General features: G+C 39.6%; 1 protein-coding gene across 11 annotated transcripts in view; it reads left to right on the top strand.

Annotated features, from left to right (window-relative positions):
• NMU (neuromedin U) overlaps positions 1–26370 on the top strand; it is a 237847-nt gene that overhangs the window by 41821 nt on the left and 169656 nt on the right. For 5 of the 11 annotated variants that reach the window (XR_013828167.1, XM_079920262.1, XM_079920256.1 and 2 more), the window contains exons 1-3: positions 11143–11646; positions 15723–15834; positions 19106–19180. The exons of 1 other annotated variant lie outside the window; for it this stretch is intronic. Coding sequence is in view for 5 of the 10 variants with exons in the window: in XM_079920262.1 (XP_079776388.1) it covers positions 15808–15834; positions 19106–19180 (102 nt within the window). In the remaining 5 variants the exon portion in view is untranslated. Of the gene's footprint in view, positions 1–11006; positions 11647–15722; positions 15835–19105; positions 19181–26370 lie in introns of those variants that run through there. 5 more of the 11 variants (XM_079920258.1, XM_079920264.1, XM_079920263.1 and 2 more) reach the window with 2 other exon arrangements.

The raw sequence follows: 26370 nt of genomic DNA, 5'->3' as shown, positions 1-26370 counted from the left end.
AGACCCAACGCAGCCAAAAATAAATAAATAAATTTATATAAAAAAAATTAGGTGTGGTAAGACATGCAGACAGAAATGGTTTTCATGCAGGAGGAAATTTATACTCATAGATGTCTGGAAACAGGAGGTACAACATTCCACCCAGGGCTGCATAGGGAAGCACCAGGGTGGGTCAGGAGGCAGAAGGAAGAGGAGAAAGCATGGGCACAAGCTTTACCGTGATCTCTTCAGGAAAGGCAAAGCAGGGCACGTTAAACAGTTTAGGATTGGGTAGTTTGAATAATTTCTTCAGGTTCTGGGCTATAGTAGTGGTTCCTAGCTATCTAGTACCTGGCTCTGGAGTGATTTAGGGCAGGGGGAATATTGGCTTGGTGTGTGAGAGTTTGATAAAAGAGGTGGTTGGAGTATGGGCTCTGGATTGGTTGATTTGCATATAAAGGCATGCTCATGACAAGTTGTTTCCATCTCTAGAAACTAGCCAATCCTGGGAGGGGCAGCCCTCCAGGGTCTGCAAGGCCCCCACAATGTCAAAGTATCATAAAATATAGAAAACAAAAACCATGATTAATAGAGCTGGGCTGGTGTTTCTAAGTTCCGAGGGCTGCCACCTGCTTTCCTAGGCTTCTCTTCCCATAAATTAAACCTTCTCCCTCCTTCAGGATCCGAGAGGGTAGCTAGCATATACCTTTCAACGGGAAGAGAGTTTCTGCCCTAATCATTGAACTTAATGGCAATTCAAAGAGTCTATACTAGAAGTGACTACCTAAGTATTCTAGATATCCTAGAAGAATAAACACACCCATCTCCCCACCTTACTTGAAGACTTTCTCTTTTAGATTCTATGTTCATTACTAAACATCAAATATCTGCAGAGAGCAGTGATGTTAAACTGCTTTTTAAACTGGAGACAAAAGTGGGGGCCTGTGATGAACATTATGTTACCTTCTATCTCTTCTGTGCTTCCTCCTGTATGTCCCATCTCCCCATTATCAGGACTCAGGAGATTTCAGGGAAAAAAATTTTTTTTTTCTAAGATAATTGCCAGCTGAGTTTGTGAAAGGATATTTTTAATCTGTAAGAATTTTATTTCTCCAAAATGGAAACTTTTATGGTTTGAGTTGACTGAAAAACAGAGCCCAAGACAAAGCCTTCATGTGAATGTTTTATTGGGGGGTGCAATCCCAGGACAGCAAGAGTGAGGAAAAAGGGAGTGTGAGGCAGAGAAGGGTGGACCACTCCTGCACTGGCCACAGCTTCAAAAGAAAACACAGCTGGACATTTGCTCACACACGATGTCTCCAGATAGGCCATATGGAACCACTGCATGTTGAAGCAGTTCATTGCGGGAAAGAAACGAAATGAATTTACCTGTTGGTTCCCTCCTTATGACTCTCATCAGTCAAAATTTGCCCCATTTTTGTTGTGTTACTTGACCCCTTTGGACATCTGATGGGAAATTCATATCCCAGGCTTCGCAGCCCAGAGCCCCTGTGGGTCTGTAAGAGCTGCCATGGCTTCTGCTACGGTGGGCCATGCCAGCCTCCAGTCTTCCCCCCGTAGAAGAAGGAGACTTCAGCAGTGTTCGGTGGAGTGGCAATGGTGGCAGTAGGCAGAGCTCTCAAGTTGCAAGTGGCAAAGAGCCCATGTGAGGATGCACATAAATTGCATCTGATATAGATAGTAATGGGTAAGGAATAAATCAGAGGTTGGAAATATCTGTAAATACAAATGAAATTAATTGGAGATGAAAAGTCCCAGAATGATATGTCTGGACTATGCGTTTACAGAACATCGGAACCAGAGGTCTCTATCAACGCATGGAACCAGCGCGTGTGTGGGGGTGGGGAAGCCCTGCCTCAGGAGGGCAGGAGACCTCGTCCCAGTTCCCTGTCTTCCCTTAGCTGTGGCAGGATCTTAAATTAGTTTCTTCTCTCTGAGCCTCTGCTGCCTTATTTAAGAAATGAAAGAGAATCAAAGCTGACGTTTTTCTGTTCTAAGATACATGTTTCAGAGAAACAATTTTACAGGAGTAATCTACATGTACAGTCTTTTCAAATTTCATTATAAGAAAATGAGGAATTATAATCAAGAGCATCACAAGACAGAAACCCATTTTTTAAAATATCTCTACTGGAGTGTAATCGCTTTACAATGGTGTGTTAGTTTCTGCTTTATAACAAAGTGAATCAGCTATACATATACATATATCCCCATACCTCCTCCCTCTTGAGCCTCCCTCCCACCCTCCCTACCCCAACCCTCTAGGTGGTCACAGAGCACCTAGCTGATCTCCCTGTGCTATGCGGCTGCTTCCCACTAGCTATTTTACATTTGGTAGTATATCTAAGTCCATGCCTCTCTCACTTCGTCCCAGCTTACCCTTCCCCCTCCCCGTGTCCTCAAGTCCACTCGCTAGTAGGTCTGCATCTTTATTCCCGTCTTGCCCCTAGGTTCTTCATGACCAATTTTTTTTCTTTTTTTTAGTTTCCATATATATGTGTTAGCATACAGTATTTTTCTCTTTCTGACTTACTTCACTCGGTATGACAGGGTCTATCCACCTCACTACAAATAACTCAATTTTGTTTCTTTTTACAGCTGAGTAATATTCCACTGTATATATATGCCACATCTTCTTTATCCATTCATCGGTCAATGGACACTTAGGTTGCTTCCATGTCCTGGCTATTGTAAATAGAGCTGCAATGGACATTGTGGTACATGATTGTTTTTGAATTATGGTTTTCTCAGGGTATATGCCCAGTAGTGGGATTGCTGGGTTGTATGGTAGTTCTCTTTTTAGTTTTTTAAGGAACCTCCATACTGTTCTCCATACTGGCTGTATCAATTTACATTCCCACCAACAGTGCAAGAGGGTTCCCTTTTCTCCACACTCTATCCAGCATGTATTGTTTGTAGATTTTTTTGATGATGGCCATTCTGACTGGTGTGAGATGATATCTCATTGTAGTTTTGATTTGCATTTCTCTAATGATTAATGATGTTGAGCATTCTTTCATGTGTTTGTTGGCTATCTGTATATCTTCTCTGGAGAAATGTCTATTTAGGTCTTCTGCCCATTTTTGGATTGGGTTGTTTGTTTTTTTGATATTGAGCTGCATGAGCTGCTTGTAAATTTTGCAGATTAATCCTATGTCAGTTGATTCATTTGCAAATATTTTCTCCCATTCTGATGGTTGTCTTTTTGTCTTGTTTAAGGTTTCCTCTGTTGAGCAAAAGCTTTTCAGTTTCATTAGGTCCCATTTATTTTTGTTTTTATTTCCATTTCTCTAGGAGGTGGATCAAAAAGGATCTTGCTGTGATTTATGTCATAGAGTATTCTGCCTATGTTTTCCTCTAAGAGTTTGACACTGTCTGGCCTTACATTTAGGTCTTTAATCCATTTTGAGTTTATTTTTGTGTATGGTGTTAGGGAGTGTTCTAATTTCATTTTTTACATGCAGCTGTCCAGTTTTCCCAGCACCATTTACTGAAGAGACTGTCTTCTCCACTGTATATTCTTGCCTCCTTTATCATAGATAAGGTAACCATATGTGTGTGGGTTTACCTCTGGGCTTTCTATCCTGTTCCATTGATCTATATTTCTGTTTTTGTGCCAATACCATACTGTCTTGATTACTGTAGCTTTGTAGTATAGTCTGAAGTCAGGGAGCCTGATTCTTCCAGCTCCATTTTTCTTTCTCAAGATTGCTTTGGCTATTCGGGGTCTTTTGTGTTTCCATACAAATTGTGAAATTTTTTGTTCTAGTTCTGTGAAAAATGCCAGTGGTAGTTTGATAGGGATTGCATTCAATCCCTAGATTGCTTTGGGTAGTAGAGTCATTTTCACAATGTTGATTCTTCCAATCCAAGAACATGGTATATCTCTCCATCTATTTGTATCATCTTTAATTTCTTTCATCAGTGTCTTATATTTTTCTGCAGACAGGTCTTTTGTCTCTTTGGGTAGGTTTACTCCTAGGTATTATATTCTTTTTGTTGCAGTGGTAAATGGGAGTGTTTTCTTGATTTCACTTTCAGATTTTTCATCATTAGTGTATAGGAATGCAAGAGATTTCTATGCATTAATTTTGTATCCTGCTACTTTACCAAATTCATTGATTAGCTCTAGTAGTTTTCTGGTAGCATCCTTAGGATTCTCTATGTATAGTATCATGTCATCTGCAAACAGTGACAGCTTAACTTCTTCTTTTCCGATTTGGATTCCTTTTATTTCCTTTTCTTCTCTGATTGCTGTGGCTAAAACTTCCAAAACTATGTTGAATAAGAGTGGTGAGAGTGGGCAACCTTGTCTTGTTCCTGATCTTAGTGGAAATGCTTTCAGTTTTTCACCATTGAGGATGATGCTGGCTGTGGGTTTGTCATATATGGTCTTTATTATGTTGAGGAAAGTTCCCTCTATGCCTACTTTCTGCAGGGTTTTTATCATAAGTTAGTGTTGAATTTTGTCAAAAGCTTTCTCTGCATCTATTGAGATGATCATATGGTTTTTCTCCTTCAATTTGTTAATGTGGTGTATCACGTTGATTGATTTGTGTATATTGAAGAATCCTTGCATTCCTGGAATAAACCCCACTTGATCATGGTGTATGATCCGTTTAATGTGCTGTTGGATTCTGTTTGCTAGTATTTTGTTGAGGATTTTTGCATCTATGTTCATCAGTGATATTGGCCTGTAGTTTTCTTTCTTTGTGACATCCTTGTCTGGTTTTGGTATCAGGGTGATGGTGGCCTCATAGAATGAGTTTGGAAGTGTTCCTCCCTCTGCTATATTTTGGAAGAGTTTGAGAAGGATAGGTGTTAGCTCTTCTCTAAATGTTTGATAGGATTCGCCTGTGAAGCCATCTGGTCCTGGGCTTTTGTTTGTTGGAAGAGTTTTAATCACAGTTTCAATTTCAGTGCTTGTGATTTGTGTGTTCATATTCTATTTCTCCCTGGTTCAGTCTCAGAGGGTTGTGCATATCTAAGAATTTGTCCATTTCTTCCAGGTTGTCCATTTTATTGGCATAGAGTTGCTTGTAGTAATCTCTCATGATCTTTTGTATTTCTGCAGTGTCAGTTGTTACTTCTCCTTTTTCATTTCTAATTCGATTGATTTGAGTCTTCTCCCTTTTGTTCTTGATGAGTCTGGCTAATGGTTTATCAATTTTGTTTATCTTCTAAAAGAACCAGCTTTTAGTTTTATTGATCTTTGCTATCATTTCCTTCATTTCTTTTTCATTTATTTCTGATCTGATTTTTATGATTTCTTTCCTTCTGCTTTCTTTGGGGTTTTTTTGTTCTTCTTTCTCTAATTGCTTTATGTGCAAGGTTAGGTTGTTTATTTGAGATGTTTCCTGTTTCTTAAGGTAGGATTGTATTACTATAAACTTCCCTCTTAGAACTGCTTTTGCTGCATCCCATAGATTCTGGGTCGTTGTGTCTCCACTGTCATTTGTTTCTAGGTATTTTTTTATTACCTCTTTGATTTCTTCAGTGATCACTTCGTTATTAAGTAGTGTATTGTTTAGCCTCTATGTGCTTGTAGTTTTTACAGATCATTTCCTGTAATTGATATCTAGTCTCATAGCATTGTGGTCGGAAAAGATACTTGATAAAATTTCAATTTTCTTAAATTTACCAAGGCTTGATTTGTGACCCAAGATATGATCTATCCTGGAGAATGTTCCATGAGCACTTGAGAAAGATGTGTATTTTGTTGTTTTTGGATGGAATGTCCTATAAATATCAATTAAGTCCATCTTATTTAATGTATCACTTAAAGCTTGTGTTTCCGTATTTATTTTCTTGTTGGATGATCTGTCCATTGGTGAAAGTGGGGTGTTAAAGTCCCCTACTATGAATGTGTTACTGTCAATTTCCCCTTTTATGGCTGTTAGTATTTGCCTTATGTATTGAGGTGCTCGTATGTTGGGTGCATAAATATTTACAATTGTTATATCTTCTTCTTGGATTGATCCCTTGATCCATCATGTAGTGTCCTTCTTTGTCTCTTCTAATAGTCTTTATTTTAAAGTCTGTTTTGTCTGATATGAGAATTGCTACTCCAGCTTTCTTTTGGTTTCCATTTGCATGAAATATCTTTTTCCATCCCCTTACTTTTAGTCTGTATTTGTCTCTAGGTCTGAAATGGGTCTCTTGTAGACAGCAAATATATGGGTCTTGTTTTTGTATCCATTCAGCCAATCTGTGTCTTTTGGTGGGAGCAATTAGTCCATTTACATTTAAGGTAATTATCAATATGTATGTTCCTATTCCCATTTTCTTAATTGTTTTGGGTTTGTTATTGTAGGTCTTTTCCTTCTCTTGTGTTTCCTGCCTAGAGAAGTTCCTTTAGCAGTTGTTGTAAAGCTGGTTTGGTGGTGCTGAACTCTCTCAGCTTTTGCTTGTCTGTAAAGGTTTTAATTTCTCCATCAAATCTGAATGAGATCTTTGCTGGGTAGAGTAATCTTGGTTGCAAGTTTTTCTCCTTCATCACTTTAAATATGTCCTGCCAGTCCCTTCTGGCTTGCAGAGTTTCTGCTGAAATATCAGCAGTTAACCTTATGGGGATTCCCTTGTGTGTTATTTGTTGTTTTTCCCTTGCTGCTTTTAATATGTTTTCTTTGTATTTAATTTTTGACAGTTTGATTAATATGCGTCTTGGCGTATTTCTCCTTGGATTTATCCTGTATTGCACTCTCTGTGCTTCCTGGACTTGATTAACTATTTCCTTTCCCATATTAGGGAAGTTTTCAACTATAATCTCTTCAAATATTTTCTCAGTCCCTTTCTTTTTCTCTTCTTCTTCTGGAACCCCTATAATTCGAATGTTGGTGCGTTTAATGTTGTCCCAGAAATCTCTGAGACTGTCCTCAGTTCTTTTCATTCTTTTTTCTTTATTCTGCTCTGCAGTAGTTATTTCCACTATTTTATCTTCCAGGTCACTTATCCGTTCTTCTGCCTCAGTTATTCTGCTATTGATCCCATCTAGGGTATTTTTAATTTCATTTATTGTGTTGTTCGTCGTTGTTTGTTTCATCTTTAGTTCTTCTAGATCCTTGTTAAATGTTTCTTGCATTTTGTCTATCCTATTTCTAAGATTTTGGATCATCTTTACTTTCATTATACTGAATTCTTTTTCAGGTAGACTGCCTATTTCCTCTTCATTTGTTAGGTCTGGTGGGTTTTTATCTTGCTCCTTAATATGCTGTGTGTTTTTCTGTCTTCTCATTTTGCTTATCTTACTGTTTGGGGTCTCCTTTTTACAGGCTGCAGGTTCGTAATTCCCGTTGTTTTTGGTGTCTGTCCCCAGTGGCTAAGGTTGGTTCAGTGGGTTGTGTAGGCTTCCTGGTGGAGGGGACTAGTGCCTGTGTTCTGGTGGATGAGGCTGGATCTCGTCTTTCTGGTGGGAAGGTCCACATGTGGTGGTGTGTTTTGGGGTGTGTGTGGACTTATTATGATTTTAGGCAGCCTCTCTGCTAATGGGTGTGCTTGTGTTCCTGTCTTGCTAGTTGTTTGACATAGGATGTCCAGCACTGTAGCTTGCTGGTCGTTGAGTGAAGCTGGGTGCTGGTGTTGAGATGGAGATCTCTGGGAGATTTTCGCCATTTGATATTATGTGGAGCTGGGAGGTCTCTTGTGGACCAGTGTCCTGAAGTTGGCTCTCCCACCTCAGAGGCACAGCACTGACTCCTGGCTGCAGCACCAAGAGCCTTTCATGCACACGACTCAGAATAAAAGGGAAAAAAAGTAGAAAGAAAGAATTAGTAGAAGTAGAAAGAAAGAAAGTAGGGAGGGAGGGAGGGAGGAAGGAGGGAAGGAAGGAAAAAAGGAAGAAAGAAGATAAAGTAAAATAAAATAAGATAAAATATAATAAAGTTATTAAAATAAAAAAATAATTATTGAGAGGAAAATAAAAAAAATTAAAAAAAACAACAACGGATGGATAGAACCCTAGGACAAATGGTGGAAGCAAAGCTATACAGACAAAATCTCACACAGAAGCATACACATATACACTCACAAAAAGAGGAAAAGGGGAAGCAATCATAAATGTTGCTCTCAAAGTCCACCTCCTCAATTTGGGATGATTCGTTGTCTATTCATGTATTCCACAGATGCAGGGTACATCAAGTTGATTGTGGAGCTTTAATCTGTTGCTTCTGAGGCTGCTGGGAGAGATTTCCCTTTCTCTTCTTTGTTCTCACAGCTCCCAGGGGCTCAGCTTTGGATTTGGCCCCACCTCTGTGTGTAGGTCTCCGGATGGCGTCTGTTCTTCGCTCAGACAGGAAGGGGTTAAAGGAGCCACTGACTCGTGGGCTCTGGCTCACTCAGGCGGGGGGCGGGGGTGGGGGGTGGAGGGAGGGGCACGGAGTGCGGGGCGGGCCTGCGGCGGCAGAGGCCGGCGTGACGTTGCCCCAGCCTGAGGCACGCCATGCGTTCCCCCCGGGGGAGTTGTCACTGGATCCCGGGACCCTGGCAGTGGCGGCTGCACAGGCTCCCCGGAAGGGGGGTGTGGATAGTGTCCTGTGCTCGCACACAGGCTTCTTGGTGGCAGCAGCAGCAGCCTTAGCGTCTCATGTCGGTCTCTGGGGTCTGCACTTTTAGCGGCGGCTCGCTTTAAGCGGCGCTCTTAATCCCCTCTCCTCGCGCATCAGGAAACAAAAAGGGAAGAAAAAGTCTCTTGCCTCTTCGGCAGCTCCAGACCTTTTCCCGGACTCCCTCCCGGCCAGCCGTGGCGCACTAGCCCCCTTAAGGCTGTGTTCACGCCGCCAACCCCAGTCCTCTCCCGGCGCTCCGACCGAAGCCCGAGCCTCAGCTCGCAGCCCCGCCCGCCCTGGCGGGTGAGCAGACAGGCCTCTCGGACTGGTGAGTGCTGGTCGGCCCTGATCCTCTGTGTGGGAATCTCCCCGCTTTTGCCTCCGCACCCCTGTTGCTGCGCTCTCCTCCGCGGTTCCGAAGCTTTCCCCCTCCGCCACCCGCAGTCTCCACCCGCGAAGGGGCTTCCTAGTGTGTGGAAACGGCTCCCTCCCACTGGTGCAGGTCCCGTCCCTATACTTTCGTCTCTGTTTACTCTTTTTACTTTTGCCGTACCAAGGTACGTGGGGAGTTTCTTGCCTTTTGGGAGGTCTGAGGTCTTCTGCCAGCGTTCAGTAGGTGTTCTGTAGGAGTTGTTCCACGTGTAGATGTATTTCTGGTGTATCTGTGGGGAGGAAGATGATCTCCGCGTCTTCCCTTCCGCCATCTTCCCGGAAGCTCTCTACAGACCGTCAACCCTCACGTTCTAACAATGAAATCTCTTCTTGAAAGTTAATAAAAACATAAAGCACTTTTAAGAGCTATGTATTTCATGTACACTTAACATCGTACATTCTAAACAGTTCATACTACTGTTACGGCAAAAGAGAATAAAAAATTATACTTCTATCAGGGACAAAATGAAGTAGGTGAAAAAGTTTATTGAAATAGACTTCTGACAGAGAAAACATTTTCTAACATGTTCAGCAACTGATCTAAGGCAACATAAAACTACAAATTAAATATTTAATTCTTCACTATTGGAAATGATAAAGCATAGTAGAAATTCTTCAGTAAATGCAATGTAATATTTAGTGTATCAGATGCATCAAATATGATACAGTCTAGAGTCTGTGTGTGAGATAATAGAAAATATATATATTGGTCTATGTCCCTGGTTCCTGACACAGTGCTCCCCAAACCTTTGTAAATTCTCAAGTGGCAAGGGCGCTAGAAGCATCTTTTTTTCTATTGCATCGACTCTGAGTGGGCTCCTAGATGGGGGCTGGTCACCAGAAAGACCACGCCATACTTAGAAGCTTGAAATTTTCAGGCCTGCTCCCCATTTCTCCAGAGAGGGCAGAGGGGATGGACATGGAGTTAATAATTGATCGTGCCTACGTGAGGAAGCGTCCATAATCCCAGTGGTACTCTTTGGAGAGCTTCCAGCCCAATGAATACATTCACCTTTGGAGGGGTGATGTACCCCAGCTCCACGGGGATGGGGGTTTCTGCGGCGGCACCCTCTCAGACTATGTATGTTTTCATCTGGCTGTTCATCTGTATCCCTTACTTATCCTTTAACAAACTGGTAAACATCAGTAAGTTTTTCCCTGAGTTCTGTAAGCTATTCTAGAAAATAATCGAATCAAAGGGGAAGTGGTGGTGGGAAATCAGACCGAAGTTGTGGGTAACCTGGGGACCTGCTACTTGGGATTGGTATCTGAAGTAGGGTGGGAGCAGTCTTGTAGGACTGAGCCCTTAACCTCTGGGATCTGACATTGTCTCCAGGTAGATAGTGTTAGATTTGAGTTAAATTGTAGGGTACTCAGCTGGTGAGGTAGGGAATTGCTTGATGTGGGAAAAACCTCCATATACTTGGTGTCCAGAGGTGAAGTGTTTTGTGTGAGTAGCAAAGGAGAAACACAGAAGAAAGACACAGCAGGAGAACTGTAGGTTAATTCCAATGCACTGTTTCTCTCCTAGGACCCTCCACTCTTGAAGGTCTCTGAAAAGACAATGTAAACTTGTTATTTTTTCTCTCCAAGAAAACATAAAAAGGCAATCTTCTTCTTCATTTGTATTTTCTCCCAACTGAACATTGCTGTAGAGAGATTCCATATATTACTGGCATAATTCCATTTTGAGGCCTTTGTAATGGAAGGAACCTGTTACGTGGCAGGTGTCTGACGAAATTGTAGGTGTTTGACGAAATTCTAAGTACTTGAAAACAACCAAAGTGTATCTAACTTCGTTTCCCAGGAAACTTAAAGCAAACGGGGCTATTCTGCTGTTAAGTTGCCCCACCCAAACGGGCAATCACATAAATCGGCCTAGTAAAAGACCTCCTAGGGCCCTTTCAGCCGTCATCTACACTACAGCCAGTCTCTTGGCTTTCACTGCCCAAGTTCCCTCAAGTTCTGCTTGTGGTTGTTTAAAGCCCGTCCTTACAGTTTTTGCCAAGAAGGCCCGGATGCAGCAGGTCTCACGATGTTTCAGTAAACGAGTTTGACCGCAGGATCAGGAGGTGGATTTGAGGTCCACTTCGCAGAGGAGCTCGCCGCGGGGAAGCTCCACGCCCAGCGCGGGACAGGGCGTCTCCTGGATCCGGGCTCAGGGCGTGCAACGAGAGGCAAGAACTCGTTTGCAGAAAGAAGTATCCGGGTAGGTGACAGCATTTCTCAACCTTGCCCTCGAGGGCGCCTCCCTGCAGATCGCTACCCCGAGGGTCTCCCTCCCCTTCGCTGAATTTATTTTAAAGTCATGTATTATTCTAAGAACGCATGCATATGTTACACTTACTTCCACAGCTTAGCCTCATTAGTTTCAGTATAAAAATAAAAGTTCACTTTTCTCCACCTCCACGCACCCATTTCCGTTCCTGCCGCAGCGGAAGGTTTGCGTGTCCTCCCCGGACCCCGCCCCTCGCCCCTCACCGCCTCCCTGTAGGGAGCGGAGCCCACGGCGTCCAGGGGAAGGGGAGGCTGAAGGCTTTCCCGTGGCCGTGGCCGGGCTTCCGAGCCCCGCCGACTCCTCCCGACCGCGGCCGGCGGGGGCTAGGGGAAGGCTCCTGCGGCCGGCCCGGATCCTGGCGCACGTCTGCGGATTGACCCAGTGCAAGAAAAGGTAACAGCCGCCCAGGGGCCTTCCCGCAGCGGCCAGGTCCGCCTCTGCCGCGAGGGCTTCCCTTGGTGTGCTTATTCCCAAAAGCCGCCGAGGTGAGGCGAGCCAGCCACCTCAGCGAGACCCGCCTACTCGAATTCGCTGGCATTCCTTCCCTCTCCTGGGAAGCGAGTCTAGTCGCCACTGACCCATCCCACTTTCTTTAGTCAGCTGTAAGAGATGTCAATTTGGTTTCCAAAACTAGGAGAGAGAACCAGAGGAAGAGTCTAAATTTTATGTGTATTTGCTTCTGGAGAATGCAAGAACCAGAGAATTAGCCCCTGGGACTTTAAGTGTTGCTCCAAGTATGGGGTGTACCTGTGGGAACTCTGTTGCTTGAGGAAGACTGGTTTCATGATTGGGGTCACGCAGCATAGGTGAGAGAGGGGTTTTGTTTTTCCTATTACACTCTAAATGAAGACCATTTAATGAGGATCTCCCACAGAAGTAAAAAGCAGCTGATGTGGGGCTTCCCTGGTGGCACAGTGGTTAAGAATCCGCCTGCCAATGCAGGGGACACAGGTTGGAGCCGAGGTCTGGGAAGATCCCATGTGCCGCGGAGCAACCAAGCCCGTGCACCACAACTACTGAGCCTGCTCTCTAGAGACCGCGAGCCACAACTACTGAGCCCATGTGCCACAACTACTGAAGCCCATGTGCCTAGAGCCCGTGCTCCGCAACAAGAGAAGCCACTGCAACGAGAAAACTGCGCACCGCAACGAAGAGTAGCCCCCGCTCACCACAACTAGATAAAGCCCGCATGCGCCCAGCAATGAAGACCCAAATGCAGCCAAAAATAAATGAATACAGACATAAATTATTTTTTTAAAAAAAGCAGCTGATATTGAGATACCACCATTCCCACTCTTTAAAGAGAAACAGAAAAGGTTATCCTTGCTTGATTCTGAACTTGGGGAAAATGTCAGATAAAATGGATATGTTTATCTAGGGAGTCACCTAAATGTGAAATCTTTAGATTGCCCTTAATTAAGTAATGTTGGGGCAAAAATCTCTCCCGGGTGTGCAGCTGTGTAGGGCGTTTGGATTACACTTGGGCAGTGAGACGCCCAGTGTGGACATCTCTGAAGACACAACAGCAGCAATAACATGTATTGAGCATGTGCTATGTGTGATTCTAAGCGTATGAAGTAGCTGATGTCGTTAGTCCCATTTTACAGACGAGGAAACGGAAACACTGGGTTTTTCAGGTGGGTAGGTGCCCTCATTCTCCAGCTGCTATGAGTATAGGCTGCCAACAGCTCACAGTTGTACCTTCTCTCAAGAACTGCCCTCGCTGATGGAAGCTGCCTTTCCAGGACATGCCCAGGTGGTTACACCCCAAGGCTTTCAGGTGTGGTCTGTAGCTAAAGGATGATTGCTAGGAGGGCTCCTTCCTGCTCCAGGGGGAATAGGTTGGCAGTGTCATTCCTGCTCCACAGTTGCTTGTGGGATCAGGCTGGGGTGGACTGCAGCGGCACCCACATCTTTGCTTTGCTTCTTCCCTTTCCTTGTCTTGCACTCCCCATTTCCTTATAGTTTTCACCTGAGAGCCTCAGATCACTAGCACAAGAATCCCCATCTCAGGCTTCTGTGAAACCCAACCTAAGACAGCTACTGTGCTCCACATGCATACCTCAGGTTCGGTTCCAGACCACCGCAATAAATCGAATGTCACAATGAAGTGATTCACATGAATTTTTTTTTTGTTTCCCAGTGCATGTAAGAATTATGTTTACACTATACTGTTGTCTATTAAGTGTGCAATAACATTATATCTAAAAATGTACATACCTTAATTTAAAAGTGCTTTATTGCTAAAAAATGCTAACCATCATCTGAGCCTTCAGTAAGTCGTGATCTTTTTGCTGATAGACTTGCTCAGTGCAGGGTTGCCACAAGCCTTCAATTTATAAAAGCAAAAAAAAAAATGCAGTGTCTGCGATGCACAATAAAATGAGGTATGCCTGTACTGGATTGTGAAGTTTTCAGAGTTTTATTTTTAATTCCCTAGAGATAATTCTGTGGAAAGACAACCCACTAGTTTCGAACATATTTCAGATGAGTTTTTCCTCTGGTTAATACAATGAAATACATTAAGGAAGCTATGCTGCTAAAATACTACTTTATTTGCGTAAAGGAAATACTAGAATGGCTTCTATTAGATGCCGTTTGGCCAAGAAAACATTATTTCTACCAGGGATGGAGATAGCCAGAGTAGGTGATAGATAAGTATTTATTCATTAATTTCTTGATTGGTGAAACTGATTATGAGAAGGAAACATGTTAATACTGTTTTTAACAGCTTTATGGAGGTATAATTGATATAATGAAGGTGCATATTTTGATAATATATGTGTATACCGATAAACTATCATCACAATCAAAATAGTGAAAATATGCATCACTCCCCAAAGTTTCTTCAGCCCCTTTCTGGCTCCAGGCAACCGCTGCTTTTTGTTTTAGTAACATAAGGTTGAAAAAGGTCCTGAGCTTCAGGTGTTCAGTAGTTGGGCATGCCTGAGTGCAAGGCATGCAGGGATTTCCATGGGGTAAGAACATGAGTGAAGTTGAATTAACTGGGGCCAGGCTGCCTTCTGCTTATTGGAAAGGAGATGGATACAAAGCTGGACGCTGATGACAACTTCGGCATCCAAGGCACAGATTCCGTAGCATGTGGCAAATTCTTATGAGGTTCAGGCAAACTTTGGGATTGGGACAGCCTGGGGTTTTGTTATAGGTTAAAGGAGGCTCTGTGAGGGAGTGATGCCATCTTTGAAATGCACAACCAAAATAAAAACATACAAACAAAACTCTCCACCCAGACTCAGAACTCCCAGGCTGACACTGGAAAAAGAATCTCCTGGGTGGTGGGGCAGGGGAGGCGGGGGGAGTTGGCCAGCTGATTTCTGCCCTTCCAGTTCATTGTCCTCTTGGTTCTCTTATTGGCAGTTCCTGGATACAGGAGACATACTTTCCCATTTTAACCCTTGGGCTCAAGCTTGCTACCTCGTAGTCCAGCTCAGACATGATTAGTGTTCTGAGGTACTACTGAAGGCTCTGGCAGAAGCAGCAGAGAGATAACACAGTGAGAGCCATAGTTCTAGAAAATCTGGCATTTAGAACCTAGTTTTCTCATCTTTGCTTTATGGTCCTTGCTCCCATGCCTGGAAATCCCCTTCCTTGACTCCACAAAATTCCAGCCAAACCCAGTTCACAGCTAGCTCCTTCCTCCTCTCACTTCTTTGCTCCTTTCTGGAGTTCTTAGAGCACAACAACGGATGGTTAGCTTCATAATCTAGCCCTTGATTTCAGTGGTCTAGATCTCAATGGTGTAGGTCATTGCTGTCCAATAGAAATATAATAATGTGAGCCACACATGTAACTTTAAATTTCCAGTGGCCACATTTTTAAAAAAAGAGGAGGGGAAAAACAGGTGAAATTATTTTTTAATAATATATTTTCAACTCAGTATTTCCAAAATACGATCATTTCAACAAGTAATCTATATAAAAATTATAATGAGATATTTTACATCCTGTTTTATACTAAGTTTTTGAAGTCCAGTGAATGCTTACAGCTCATCTCTGTTTGTATGAGCCATATTTACGTATTGCACATTACAAGTCTAGATATAACATCATGGCCTGGATCCAAAATTAACTAAGTGTTCTGTGGGGAAGAGAGGAAGAATATGAGTTTTCTTTTGGACACACTGAGTTTGGGATACTGGTAAGCATTCTTGTGGACAGTGACAATAAGCTTTTGGGAATGCAATTCTAGAATAGCAAGACAGCATCTTTCAGCTTCATTTGTCAGAGCAGCTAATACACCTCCACAGTAAGTTCCCAATTTCATCTTGTTTTTTGAATCCATACCTTAGAGTTTTTCCCCGCCTCCTAACTTGCACATTAAGGATGTTCTATGTATGTTCTACTCCAGTCAGTTCATCTCCACATTAGCTGGTTTTCCTGTACGTTTTCTCTATCAAGTAAGTACTTATCATATACATTTTCTGTATATTTATATCATCTCTCCTTCAGGTACCTTGAAAAGAGTTGAGCAAAAGGATGGGCACTGTTTTACTTGAACATAAAGAACCATTCAGCTAATGAACTTTTATTCAGCATGAGCAATTATCCTAAATATAGCTTGGTTAGTATTTTTTAACTGCATCCTAATTAATAGCTATCTAGTTTTAAGAATAGCAAAACCTGTAATGTCTTAATTTTTTTTCTAATTGTAAAAGCGACGAATGATAATGATATCACTCTGAAGTTTTAAAAAAGGGTGACAATACTCAGTATTTAAAAGATACAAAGAAATGGACACTTTTATCCATTGATGGTGGGAATGTAAATTTCTACAAGGATTTTGGAGGGCAATTTGGCAATATTTATTATAATTCAAAATGTGCATACCTCTGTCTCTGCAACTCCAGTTTTAGAAATTTATGCCATGGGAATAATTGGATTAGTGCACAAATTTGTGTGTGCAGGAATGTTGATTCTATTATTGTATTTTTATTTAAAAAAAGGAAACAACTTATATTTCAACAGCTATTTATTGGGCACTATAGTAGGTATGGGGCTACAACATTTAATCAGACACAGACGGTCCCTTATGGTTTAGGAAAGAAGACAGTCAGCTAGACATTCATTGAGTGCAGTGTTGACAGATAGATTGTGGTTGAAATGCATCTGAGGGGAGCTGAACCCAGACTTGGGAGGAAGTGAAAGCTTCTTTTTTAAAAAAAAATTATTTATTTTATTTATTTTTATTTTTGGCTGTATTTTGGCTGTGTTTTATTTTTATCTTCGTTGCTGCGTGTGGGCTTTCTCTAGTTGCAGCAAGCGGGAGCTATTCTTCATTGCGGTGAGCAGGCTTCTCATTGCAGTGGCTTCTCTTGTTGCGGAGCATGGGCTCTAGGCACATGGGCTTCAGTAGTTGCGGCGTGTGGGCTCAGCAGTTGTGGCTCGTGGGCTCTAGAGCACAGGCTCAGTAGTTGTGGCACTCAGGCTTAGCTGCTCCACGGCATGTGGGATCTTCCCAGACCAGGGATCAAACCCATGTCCCCTGCATTGGCATGCGGATTCTTAACCACCGCGCCACCAGGGAAGCCCTCTTATGCTTGTTTGCTGGAAAGACTTTACCAGTTTATAGTTTTGACCAACTAACGTTAATTTTGTCATTCCTACTAATTTTTTTTGGAAGCACCTTATAATTTATTATTATTTTTAACATCTTTATTGGGGTATAATTGCTTTACAATGGTGTGTTGGTTTCTGCTTTATAACAAAGTGAATCAGTTATACATATACATATGTTCCCATATCTCTTCCCTCTTGCGTCTCCCTCCCTCTCACCCTCCCTATCCCACCCCTCCAGGTGGTCACAAAGCACCAAGCTGATCTCCCTGTGCTATGCAGCTGCTTCCCACTAGCTATCTACCTTATGTTTGGTAGTGTATATATGTTCATGCCTCTCTCTCGCTTTGCTTATTAAGTGATGTCTAAACTGGGTTCTGAGGGGTAATTGATAAATTATATAATGGAGTACAATGCAGCTATTAAAAGTAACTGTGTACATGTGGAAAGAAGTAAATAGTATGTCACTGAAGAAAAAAAAATCAAGCCAAAAAACAGAATAGTATAATTTTATTTTTATAAAATTATGTATGTTTTTTTAGTGTACAGATATGTATATATGTGAATATATATTCATATACACACACAGAAACAGAGACACAGAGCTCTAGAATGCATCAAAATATAACTGTGGTTGGTAGGATTTCAATAGATTTTCAGTTTTAAATGTAAATATATTATTTTCATAATCAGAAAAAAATTGAGCTATTTTTTAAAATTTGAAATAAAAGTAAGGTAATACAGGTTAAGTGTAGGAAATTTGGGTTTTAAAAAGATGAAGAAGAAAATAAAAATGACTAAAAATTCTATACCCAGGGAGACAGATCATCAATTATGACATTCTGGTGTATTTCCCTCCATTCTTTATATGCATGTGAATGTATTAGCTCTTTTCGTAATGATATGTGTTTTGTAGGCCAGTTTTAAATTTTAATATATTCAGTATTAAAAGTAATTTGAACTTATATGTATTCTATCTATCACAGAGTAAAAGTTAATTCCCCAAATTACAGTTTATTATGCTTAATAGAGTTAAATTCTTATATATATTTGGGGAATATATTGACATCAAATGAAACAACTCACTTGCCTCTGTTTTCTTTTTTTAATTTGGCACAATTAACTTGTTATATGTTAATCCTATCAGTAATTTCTTCTTGTTGCTGGCATTTGTATGAGTACATTATGGGTAAAAATTCACTTTTCATGAGCACAGATGAATAATATTACTAGATCCCGTTAGAACAGTGCCGGCCAAGATGGGAGTGCGTCACACTGTGCAGTGTAGTTTCCAGCGTAGGCAGAAGATGTAGTGAAGCACAGTTCCTTGATTTAAGGATTATGTGTTGCATCATCTCTGCTATATTGCTTGGGTAGACTGTGGTAGTGTTGTCATTCATTCCATTTTAAAAATAGCTACTACAAACCAGAAGAATTAAGTCAGCATATTCCCTGTGTCATTGACAGGCATGTTAAACAGCCAGAGAGTTTATTCCTTACATAGGAAGTCAAAAAATATAAACTGCTTTTATGAGTTAATGGAGGTAAAGTACTTGAAGCAGTGCCTGGTACATAATAAATGCTCAATAAATTGTTATTATTACTATTAATAAGAACAAACAAGCTATCAGAATATGTCTAGGAGTATCTTAGATCTATATTCAGTTTCTCATCATTGCCTATGGGATATGAAGAGTAAATTGATATCAAGATTTGGCTGGAGGTCATGCTTTTTCATGTTGATGCCTAAGACCTGGAATAAAAAGTTAAGGAAAGACGCTGTATTGGGATAAATAAACTTAACTAAACTGAGTTGTATTTCACCTTAGAGTGTAGCCCTCAGTCAGTAACACTGTTTTGAAACTGAATTCCCTAGATAAAAAGGAAACAGTTACTCTTGATACTTTTGTGTAGGTTCATGGACTCTGGTGAATGTGATCTCTATTCAACTGAGCTGACATGAGAGTAGGTTACATTCATGGGGTGACTTGTAACAAGCAAACAACTCTCAACTTGCTATAATGGTCCTGTTTGTTAGAATCAAACTTGTCTGTCTATAACATGACAGTGAATTCCATGCTTGGTGCTTTAGTTGTTTTAAGTAAATATGTTTCTTAAAGTTATTTCAACAAAGTTTACGTGCAAAGTTAGAAGTCACTATTACATAAATATAACACTCTATGTTACCCAGGCTATAAATGCTTTCCAAATTTTTAGAAGAAGTTGTATCCTTGGGGACAAGTGGGATGCATTCAATGTAAATACACTTTGTTTTACAGAGCAAAGAATTTGGAAAGCTGAAAACATTGTTGTTCATTCAGCCTAAGCAAAGAAGCCAAGAAAATCTCAGAGAGGTAAAGAAATTTAAAAAGTTTTTTTTCTGATAATGGTTATTCCAATGTTATTAATAGTGCTTTTCTTCTATAATTTTAAGCGATACAGGTTAACACTATGAAAACATCATGCCAAATTATTTTTCTTATACTTCTACTCTCCTAATCTTTGCCTTAATTTTATGGTTTTATTTTTTTTAAAGAAGATGTTAGGGGTAGGAGTTTATTAATTTATTTATTTATTTTTGCTGTGTTGGATCTTCATTTCTGTGTGAGGGCTTTCTCTAGTTGTGGCAAGCGGGGGCCACTCTTCATCGCGGTGCGCGGGCCTCTCACTATCGCGGCCTCTCTTGTTGCGGAGCACAGGCTCCAGACGCGCAGGCTCGGTAGTTGTGGCTCACGGGCCTAGTTGCTCCGTGGCATGTGGGATCCTCCCAGACCAGGGCTCAAACCCGTGTCCCCTGCATTAGCAGGCAGATTCTCAACCACTGCGCCACCAGGGAAGCCCAATTTTATGGTTTTAGAAAACAAAATGGGATTAAATAAAGATGGTTGTAATATTTATATTTTATTTTGGTCTAGTGAAGCAATCTTTCATTTATTTCATATATGAATTAAAGAAATACTGATCATTGAGTTCCTACTGTGTGTTATGTTTGAGGTATATGTTTAACATAAATCATTGATTTTGAATATAAATAAATTTATTTAAGCCTATTAAAATGTTTTCTGTAATTTTAATTTACTAATCTTTGAACAAACTTCAAAGCAATCCATTATGTAGCTATGAATTTCTGTTCCTAAGATATTAGGTGGACCTTCTCTACTTCTATTAAAATTTTTAATATACTTAGGTAAATTGGATTTACATTTGTTGTTTTTTAGCCTCTAAAGGATGTTTTGTAAACCAGCTCTAAAGTAAAAAGAGATATTGATTTTAAACATTTTAAGGTATAAAGCATTTCAGAGTATCCTAAACAATAAAGTGCTATATTACAAGTATTCATCATCTTTGGCATCAGACGTTTCTAAAAGTCACTGTTTTCTGTGCTTATGACATTGTCTTGAATCCACCTATACCATTTTAGTCCAGGAGATTCCAACACTGGTATCATAGCCATGTAAGTTCTTGTAATAACGAGCTGAAATTCTTGTCTGGTTACACACAGTCCTCGACTTAGCAGTGAATTTACAATTTGGAAAAAGGAGTATAAACAAACATGATTTAAGTTCAATTTATCTTTCTTATAGAATCTAATTTAAATATAGAATTGTGTTCCTGAGGTGTAAAAATAGATATTTACTCTTTATGAATCATAGACGTACTATGAGAGATTTTAGTTTGGAAAACTTGGACATTCAGATTGCATGGGTGAATAGTAATAACTGGATACAGCTGATTTGCTTTTATTTTGGGCTTCAGTTACGTGGGATTGAGACCCATTTCTTTCAAATTACTGTGTTTAGCTGAAGCTAAAAAATTTTTAAACTTTTTATGTTGATAATTTTAGGCTTACAGAAGAATTGCAGAGATAGTACAGATAATTCTGGTATACTCTCTGCCCAGTCTCCCCAGATGTTAACATCTCATGTAGCCATGGAACAATGACCAAAACTAAGAAATTAAGATTGGTTCAACAAATACTGTAAATTAAACTACAGACTATTTAGATTTCCCCAGTGCTTCCACTGTCTTTTTTTCTGTTCCAGGATTCAAGTCAGGAGACCACAGTGCTTTTAGTTTTCATGTCTCCTTACTCTCCTTCAATCTGTGACAGTTCCTCATTTTTTTTTCCTTGTCTTTCATTACATTGACAGTTTTGAGGTGTACTGGTTAGATGTTTTGTAGAATGTCCTTCGGTTTGGGTTTACTTTTTTTTCTCATGATCAGACTGAAGTTATAGATTTTGGGTGCATGACATTAATGTCTTGTTACTGGCGATGTTATCCTTGATCAGTTGGCTAAGGTAGTATCTGCCAGGATTCTCCATGGAAAGTTACCATTTCCCCTTCCCATATTCTGTCCTTTGGAAGTGAGTTACTAAGTCCAGCCCAGTCCAGGGGAATTAAGGTCCATCTTCTGGAGGGAGGAATATTTAAGAAATTGTAGGCAGATGTTAAACCTCCACAGTTATTAATAAATATTTTTTGGGAGATACTTGGAGGCAATGTGGATACCCTGTTTCTCTCACTAATTTTAGCATTCATCAGTGGATCTTCCCTGCAGCAATTATTACTTTGGTACTCTAGTGGTGATGCTCGGTTTTCCTCTTTCTTTTTGCATTTATAATTCTTCTGAAAGGAAGAATTGCCTCTTTTCATTTATTCATTCATTCATTTGCTTGTATATTTATATCAGATGGTCTCATAGATATTTATCGCCATATGGATATTTATTTTATTCTTTGGGTTATAATTCTTTATTATCATTGTTTATTATATGGCTTAAATTATTCTAGCTCTGGGTATCAGGACCTCTTAAGGGTGGCTCATGTGTCCATTTGACAGACCCATGTCTTTTATTTATTTTATTTTTATTTCATTTATAATAATAATTATTATCACCAACTTACTTTCTGGCACTGTAAGATTCTCCAGGCTTATCTTGTATTTTCTATGCCCTGGCCCAAGAACCAGCCATTCTTTAAGAAGTATAGCTCCTTTTATTGGAGAATGGTATTTAGAAACCAAAACCTGTCCACTAGGTGTTCTTGTTGCAACTGGAGAGTCATTACTTCTAGGCCCTCTCAGTGCATAGAGCTGGCAAGTGTTTGTAGTATATTAACCCATTTATCTATATTCATTTCTGTATATATCCATCTGTATATATATTAAAATAAACATTAGTTCAAATGGATGTCTCCAACTTCAGCCTGTTACCATCGGATTTATTCTAGCATTCCTCCTTTGCTTGTTTGAAACGTCCTTCTCCTACAGATACAGACCTACTGTCATTATCTGTTGTATAGTACCATTTGTTGGAGAGACTGTCCTCTCCCCATTGTGCATTCTTGGCACCCTTGTTGAAGATCAGTTGACCATACATGTATGGATTCATTTCTGGGCTCTCTATTTTGTTCAATTGATCTATATCTGTCTTTATGCCAGTACCATACTGTTTTAATTACTGTAACTTTGTAATATATTTTGAAATCAAGTAGTGTGATATTTCCAGCTTTGTTCTTCTTTCTCAAGATTGTTTTGGCAATTCACTGTCTTTTGTGGTTCCATATGAATTTTAGAATGTTTTTTCTATTTCTGAAAGAAAAGCTGTTGGAAGTTGATAGGGATTGATTGAATCTGTAGATTGTGTAGTATGGACATTTAAACAATATTAAGTCTTCCAATCCATAAACATTAGATGTCTTTCCATTTTTTGTATCTTCTTTAATTCCTTTCATTAATGTTTTTATAGTTTTTAGTGTACAGATCTTTTACCTCCCTAGTTAACTTTATTCCTAAATATTTTCTTTTTGATGCTATTGTGAAGGGGACATCCATTGTGGCAGTGATCTTAGCAATTATTTCATTGATATGACAGAAGCTCAGGCAACAAAAGCAAAAATAGACGAGTGGGACTTGGAACTTCCCCGGCAGCCCAGTGGTTAGGACTCCGCGCTTCCATTGCAGGGGGCATGGGTTATCCCTGATTGGGGAACTAAGAGCCACATGTGGTGCAGTGTGGCCAAAAAAAAAAAAAAAAAACCATAGACAAGTGGGACTACATCAAACTAAAAGGCTTCTGCACATCAAAGGAAATAGTCAACAAAATAAAAAGGCAACCAATGGAATGAGAGATAATATTTGCAAACCATTTATCTGATAAGGGCTTAATATCCAAAATATGTAAGAAACTGCAACAGCACAATAGCAAAAAAACAAATAACCAGATTAAAAAATGGGCAAAGGAACTAAATAGACATTTCTCCAAAGAAGACATACAAAAAACCAACAGGCAAATGAAAAGATGCTTAAGGTCAGGAAAATGCAAATTAAACCACAATAAGATATCACCTCACAGCTGTTAGGATGGCTATTATCAAAAATTCAAAAGACAAGTGTTGGCAAGGATGTGGAAAAATTAGAAACCTTGTATACTGTTGGTGGGAATGTAAAATGGTGCAACCACTGTAGAAAACAGTATGGAGGTTCCTCAAAAAATTAAAAATAGAACTACTCTATGATCAAACAGTCTCACTTCTGATATTTTTCCAAAAGAATTAAAATCAAGACCTCGAAGAGATATCAACACTCCTGGGTTCATTGCAGCATTATTTACAATAGCCAAGATGTGGAAATAATCTAAATGTCCATTGACAAATGAGTGGATAAATAAGTTGTAGTATATCTGTCTAGTGGAAAGTTATTTAGCCTTCAAAAGGAATGACAGTTCTGATACACATAATCGTATGGATGACCTTGAAGACATTATGTTAAGTGAAATAAGCCAGTCACAGAATGACAAATACTACATGATTCCACTGACATGAGGTATCTAGAGTAGTCAAACTCAGAAGCAGAGAGTACAACAGTGCTTGCCAGGGGCTGGGGTGAGGGGTTATGGAGAGTCATTACTTAATAGTTACAGAGTTTCTCTATGGGGTGATGGAAAAGATTTGGAAACAGTGGTGATGGTTGCACAACAGCATGAATGTAATTAATTCCATTGAAATGCACACTTAAAAATGGTTAAAATGTCATTAAAAATTTTAAAGATATGGTCATAACATGTAGAAGTTGATACTTAAGGTTTTAAGCACCCTAAAATTTCAAAATTTTTAATCAAATTGCTTTGCAGAAAACTTACCTAGCAGGTCAGAAAATGAGGTCTTTTAGTTAGTCAAGTGTTTTTATAAATAGTAAATTAAGTCTGTACATCATAAACACCAAATTTCAAAAAATTAAAATAAAATATTAACACAAAACTATACTCATTTAGGAATTAAATGGAATTTTAATTAGTAATGAAAAGGGAAATTTAAGGATCATCCTTATAAATATCCTTCAACAGGTGAATGGATAAACAAACTGATATAGCCATACAATGAAATACAACTGAACAATAAAAAGGAACAAACTGTTGATTCATACAAGACGCGGATGATCTTAAATGCATTTTGCTAAGCCAGACACAAAAAGTAATGCATTGTATGATTCTATTTATATGATGCTGTGGATGGTAAAACTGTAGGGAGAGAAAATAATTAGTGGTTGCCAGGAATTAGGTGTCAAGGAAGGGGTTACCTAAGAGTGGAATTGCTGGGTCGTATGATAATTCTGTAGCTTTTTGAGTAATTGCCATACTGTTTTCCACAGTAGCTGCAACAATTGCATTCCCACCAACAATGCCCAAGGGTTCCAATTTCTTCACATCCTCATCAATACTTGTTATTTTCTACTATTACTACTACTATTATTATTACTGCTGTGCTAGTAGGTGTGAAGTGGTATCTCATTCTGTGTTTGATTTGCATTTCCCAAGTGACTAAGGTGGTTAAGCATCTTTTCATGTACCATTTCATGGCCATTTGTATGTCTTCTTTGGAGAAACACCTATTCAAGTCCACTGCCCATTTTAAAATTGACCTGTTTGTCTTTTAGTTACCGAGTTGGGAGTTCTTTATATATTCTGGGTATTAAACCCTTGTCAAATATGTGACTTGCAAATATTTTCTCCCATTCTATAGGTTAGTTTTCTTTTCATTGTCTTTGATAATGTCCTTTGATGCAAAAAGTTTTAAGTTTGGATAAAGTCCAGTTTATTTTTTCTATTGCTGCTATACCCCTATATTTTCCAGTTTAATATTTTTGGATCTTATATTTACATCACTGATCCACTTTTTGAGTTAATCTTTATATATGGTGTGAGGTAGGGGTTATGAACATATCTTTGTTTTCAGACCTTTTAGAAATGCAAACATTTTAAAGATTTAGTACCCACCTCACAGTTCTTTCTCAGTGATAGCAGGCAGATGCAATATTAATGCGTATTAAAACCTAATACTTTGGAAAAGGAAAAAAAGGCATGCTTGAACTTTTTACCTCAAAGTCTTCCAGTAAAGGATTTCTGGACACCATCAGGTTTTACTTTTCTGGTCCTTGGTTTGTCCTAACTGTTTTGCTGGGCAATCTAGGTTCTGAAGGATTCCTTACGAACTTCTTCACAGAGGTTGAGGGCCTAACACCATGGAACTTCATGAGTACTGGGGAAGACCATCTCCTCAGTGTCTCAATGTCTCCTTCCTTTCCATAGGAAAAGTTTTGCTCTGTTAGGATCATACCAAATTCTCATGAATCCAGATATGGAAGATTTTAATTACCAATGTCTATCACATAAAAAATGGCTGGACCTTGGGAAACACATAAAATCTACTCTTGTTTTGGTTATCAGAAACGTTGAAGGGATCTGAGCTAATTGCAGAGCATCATAATCTTTTTCCTTTAGCTCTTTTCTACGCTATTATTTATTTATTTTCTTTCTTCTTTTTGTAAAAGCTTCAACTATGTCTAAAGAAGAATAGGTCATTACACAGTTTGCCAAATGAAGTACAGCTTCACCTTTGCCAGACCACAATCTATCAAGAGTAAGTGACATGAAAATATTCCATTTGGGTCTTGGCAATCCCCTAAGATAAGCAGTGGCAGATGGTGAATAGAGTTTAACAAAACTTTGAAGACAAAAGACATGTTACAAATTGAATGTTGATCAAAAGAAATGGGTAATAATTTGGGGTTTGTGCTTTGAACTCTGTAATGTAATGATGAATTTTCCAACCAACCTAGAATTGAAAATAGGATGAAGATCAAAACTTATAAGCAAAATTCCAAAACAATAAAAACATGACTGGACTACTATAACAGTCTACTTATTTGTCTAGAAAGAGGAAAAACATGCCAAATATATTAGATAAGGTACCCTGAATTTTATGATAAAGTTGAAGTTGACATTTGCAACCTGGGGGTACCCAAAATCTTTTGAAAAAGTGCTACATTTTTATATTTCCCCATAATGTAAACCCTGCCATCTCAGTATAGAATATTAACCAAAACAAAACAAAAATCTGCCTTTTCCAGCCCCTCCTCACTTTCTTTTAGTGTATCAGTACAAGGTTTAGATTCTGACAGATGTATCTTCATGACATTTGGTTTGCAATTAATATATGGGGCGGGGAAGGGTAGGACATGGGACATCTGTTTTGCTGGTGCAGGAA

This window comes from Stenella coeruleoalba (assembly GCF_951394435.1).
Source record: "Stenella coeruleoalba genome assembly, chromosome: 4".
In the NCBI taxonomy this organism is placed as follows: Eukaryota; Metazoa; Chordata; class Mammalia; order Artiodactyla; family Delphinidae; genus Stenella; species Stenella coeruleoalba.
This window is presented reverse-complemented; position numbering and strand designations above follow the sequence as displayed.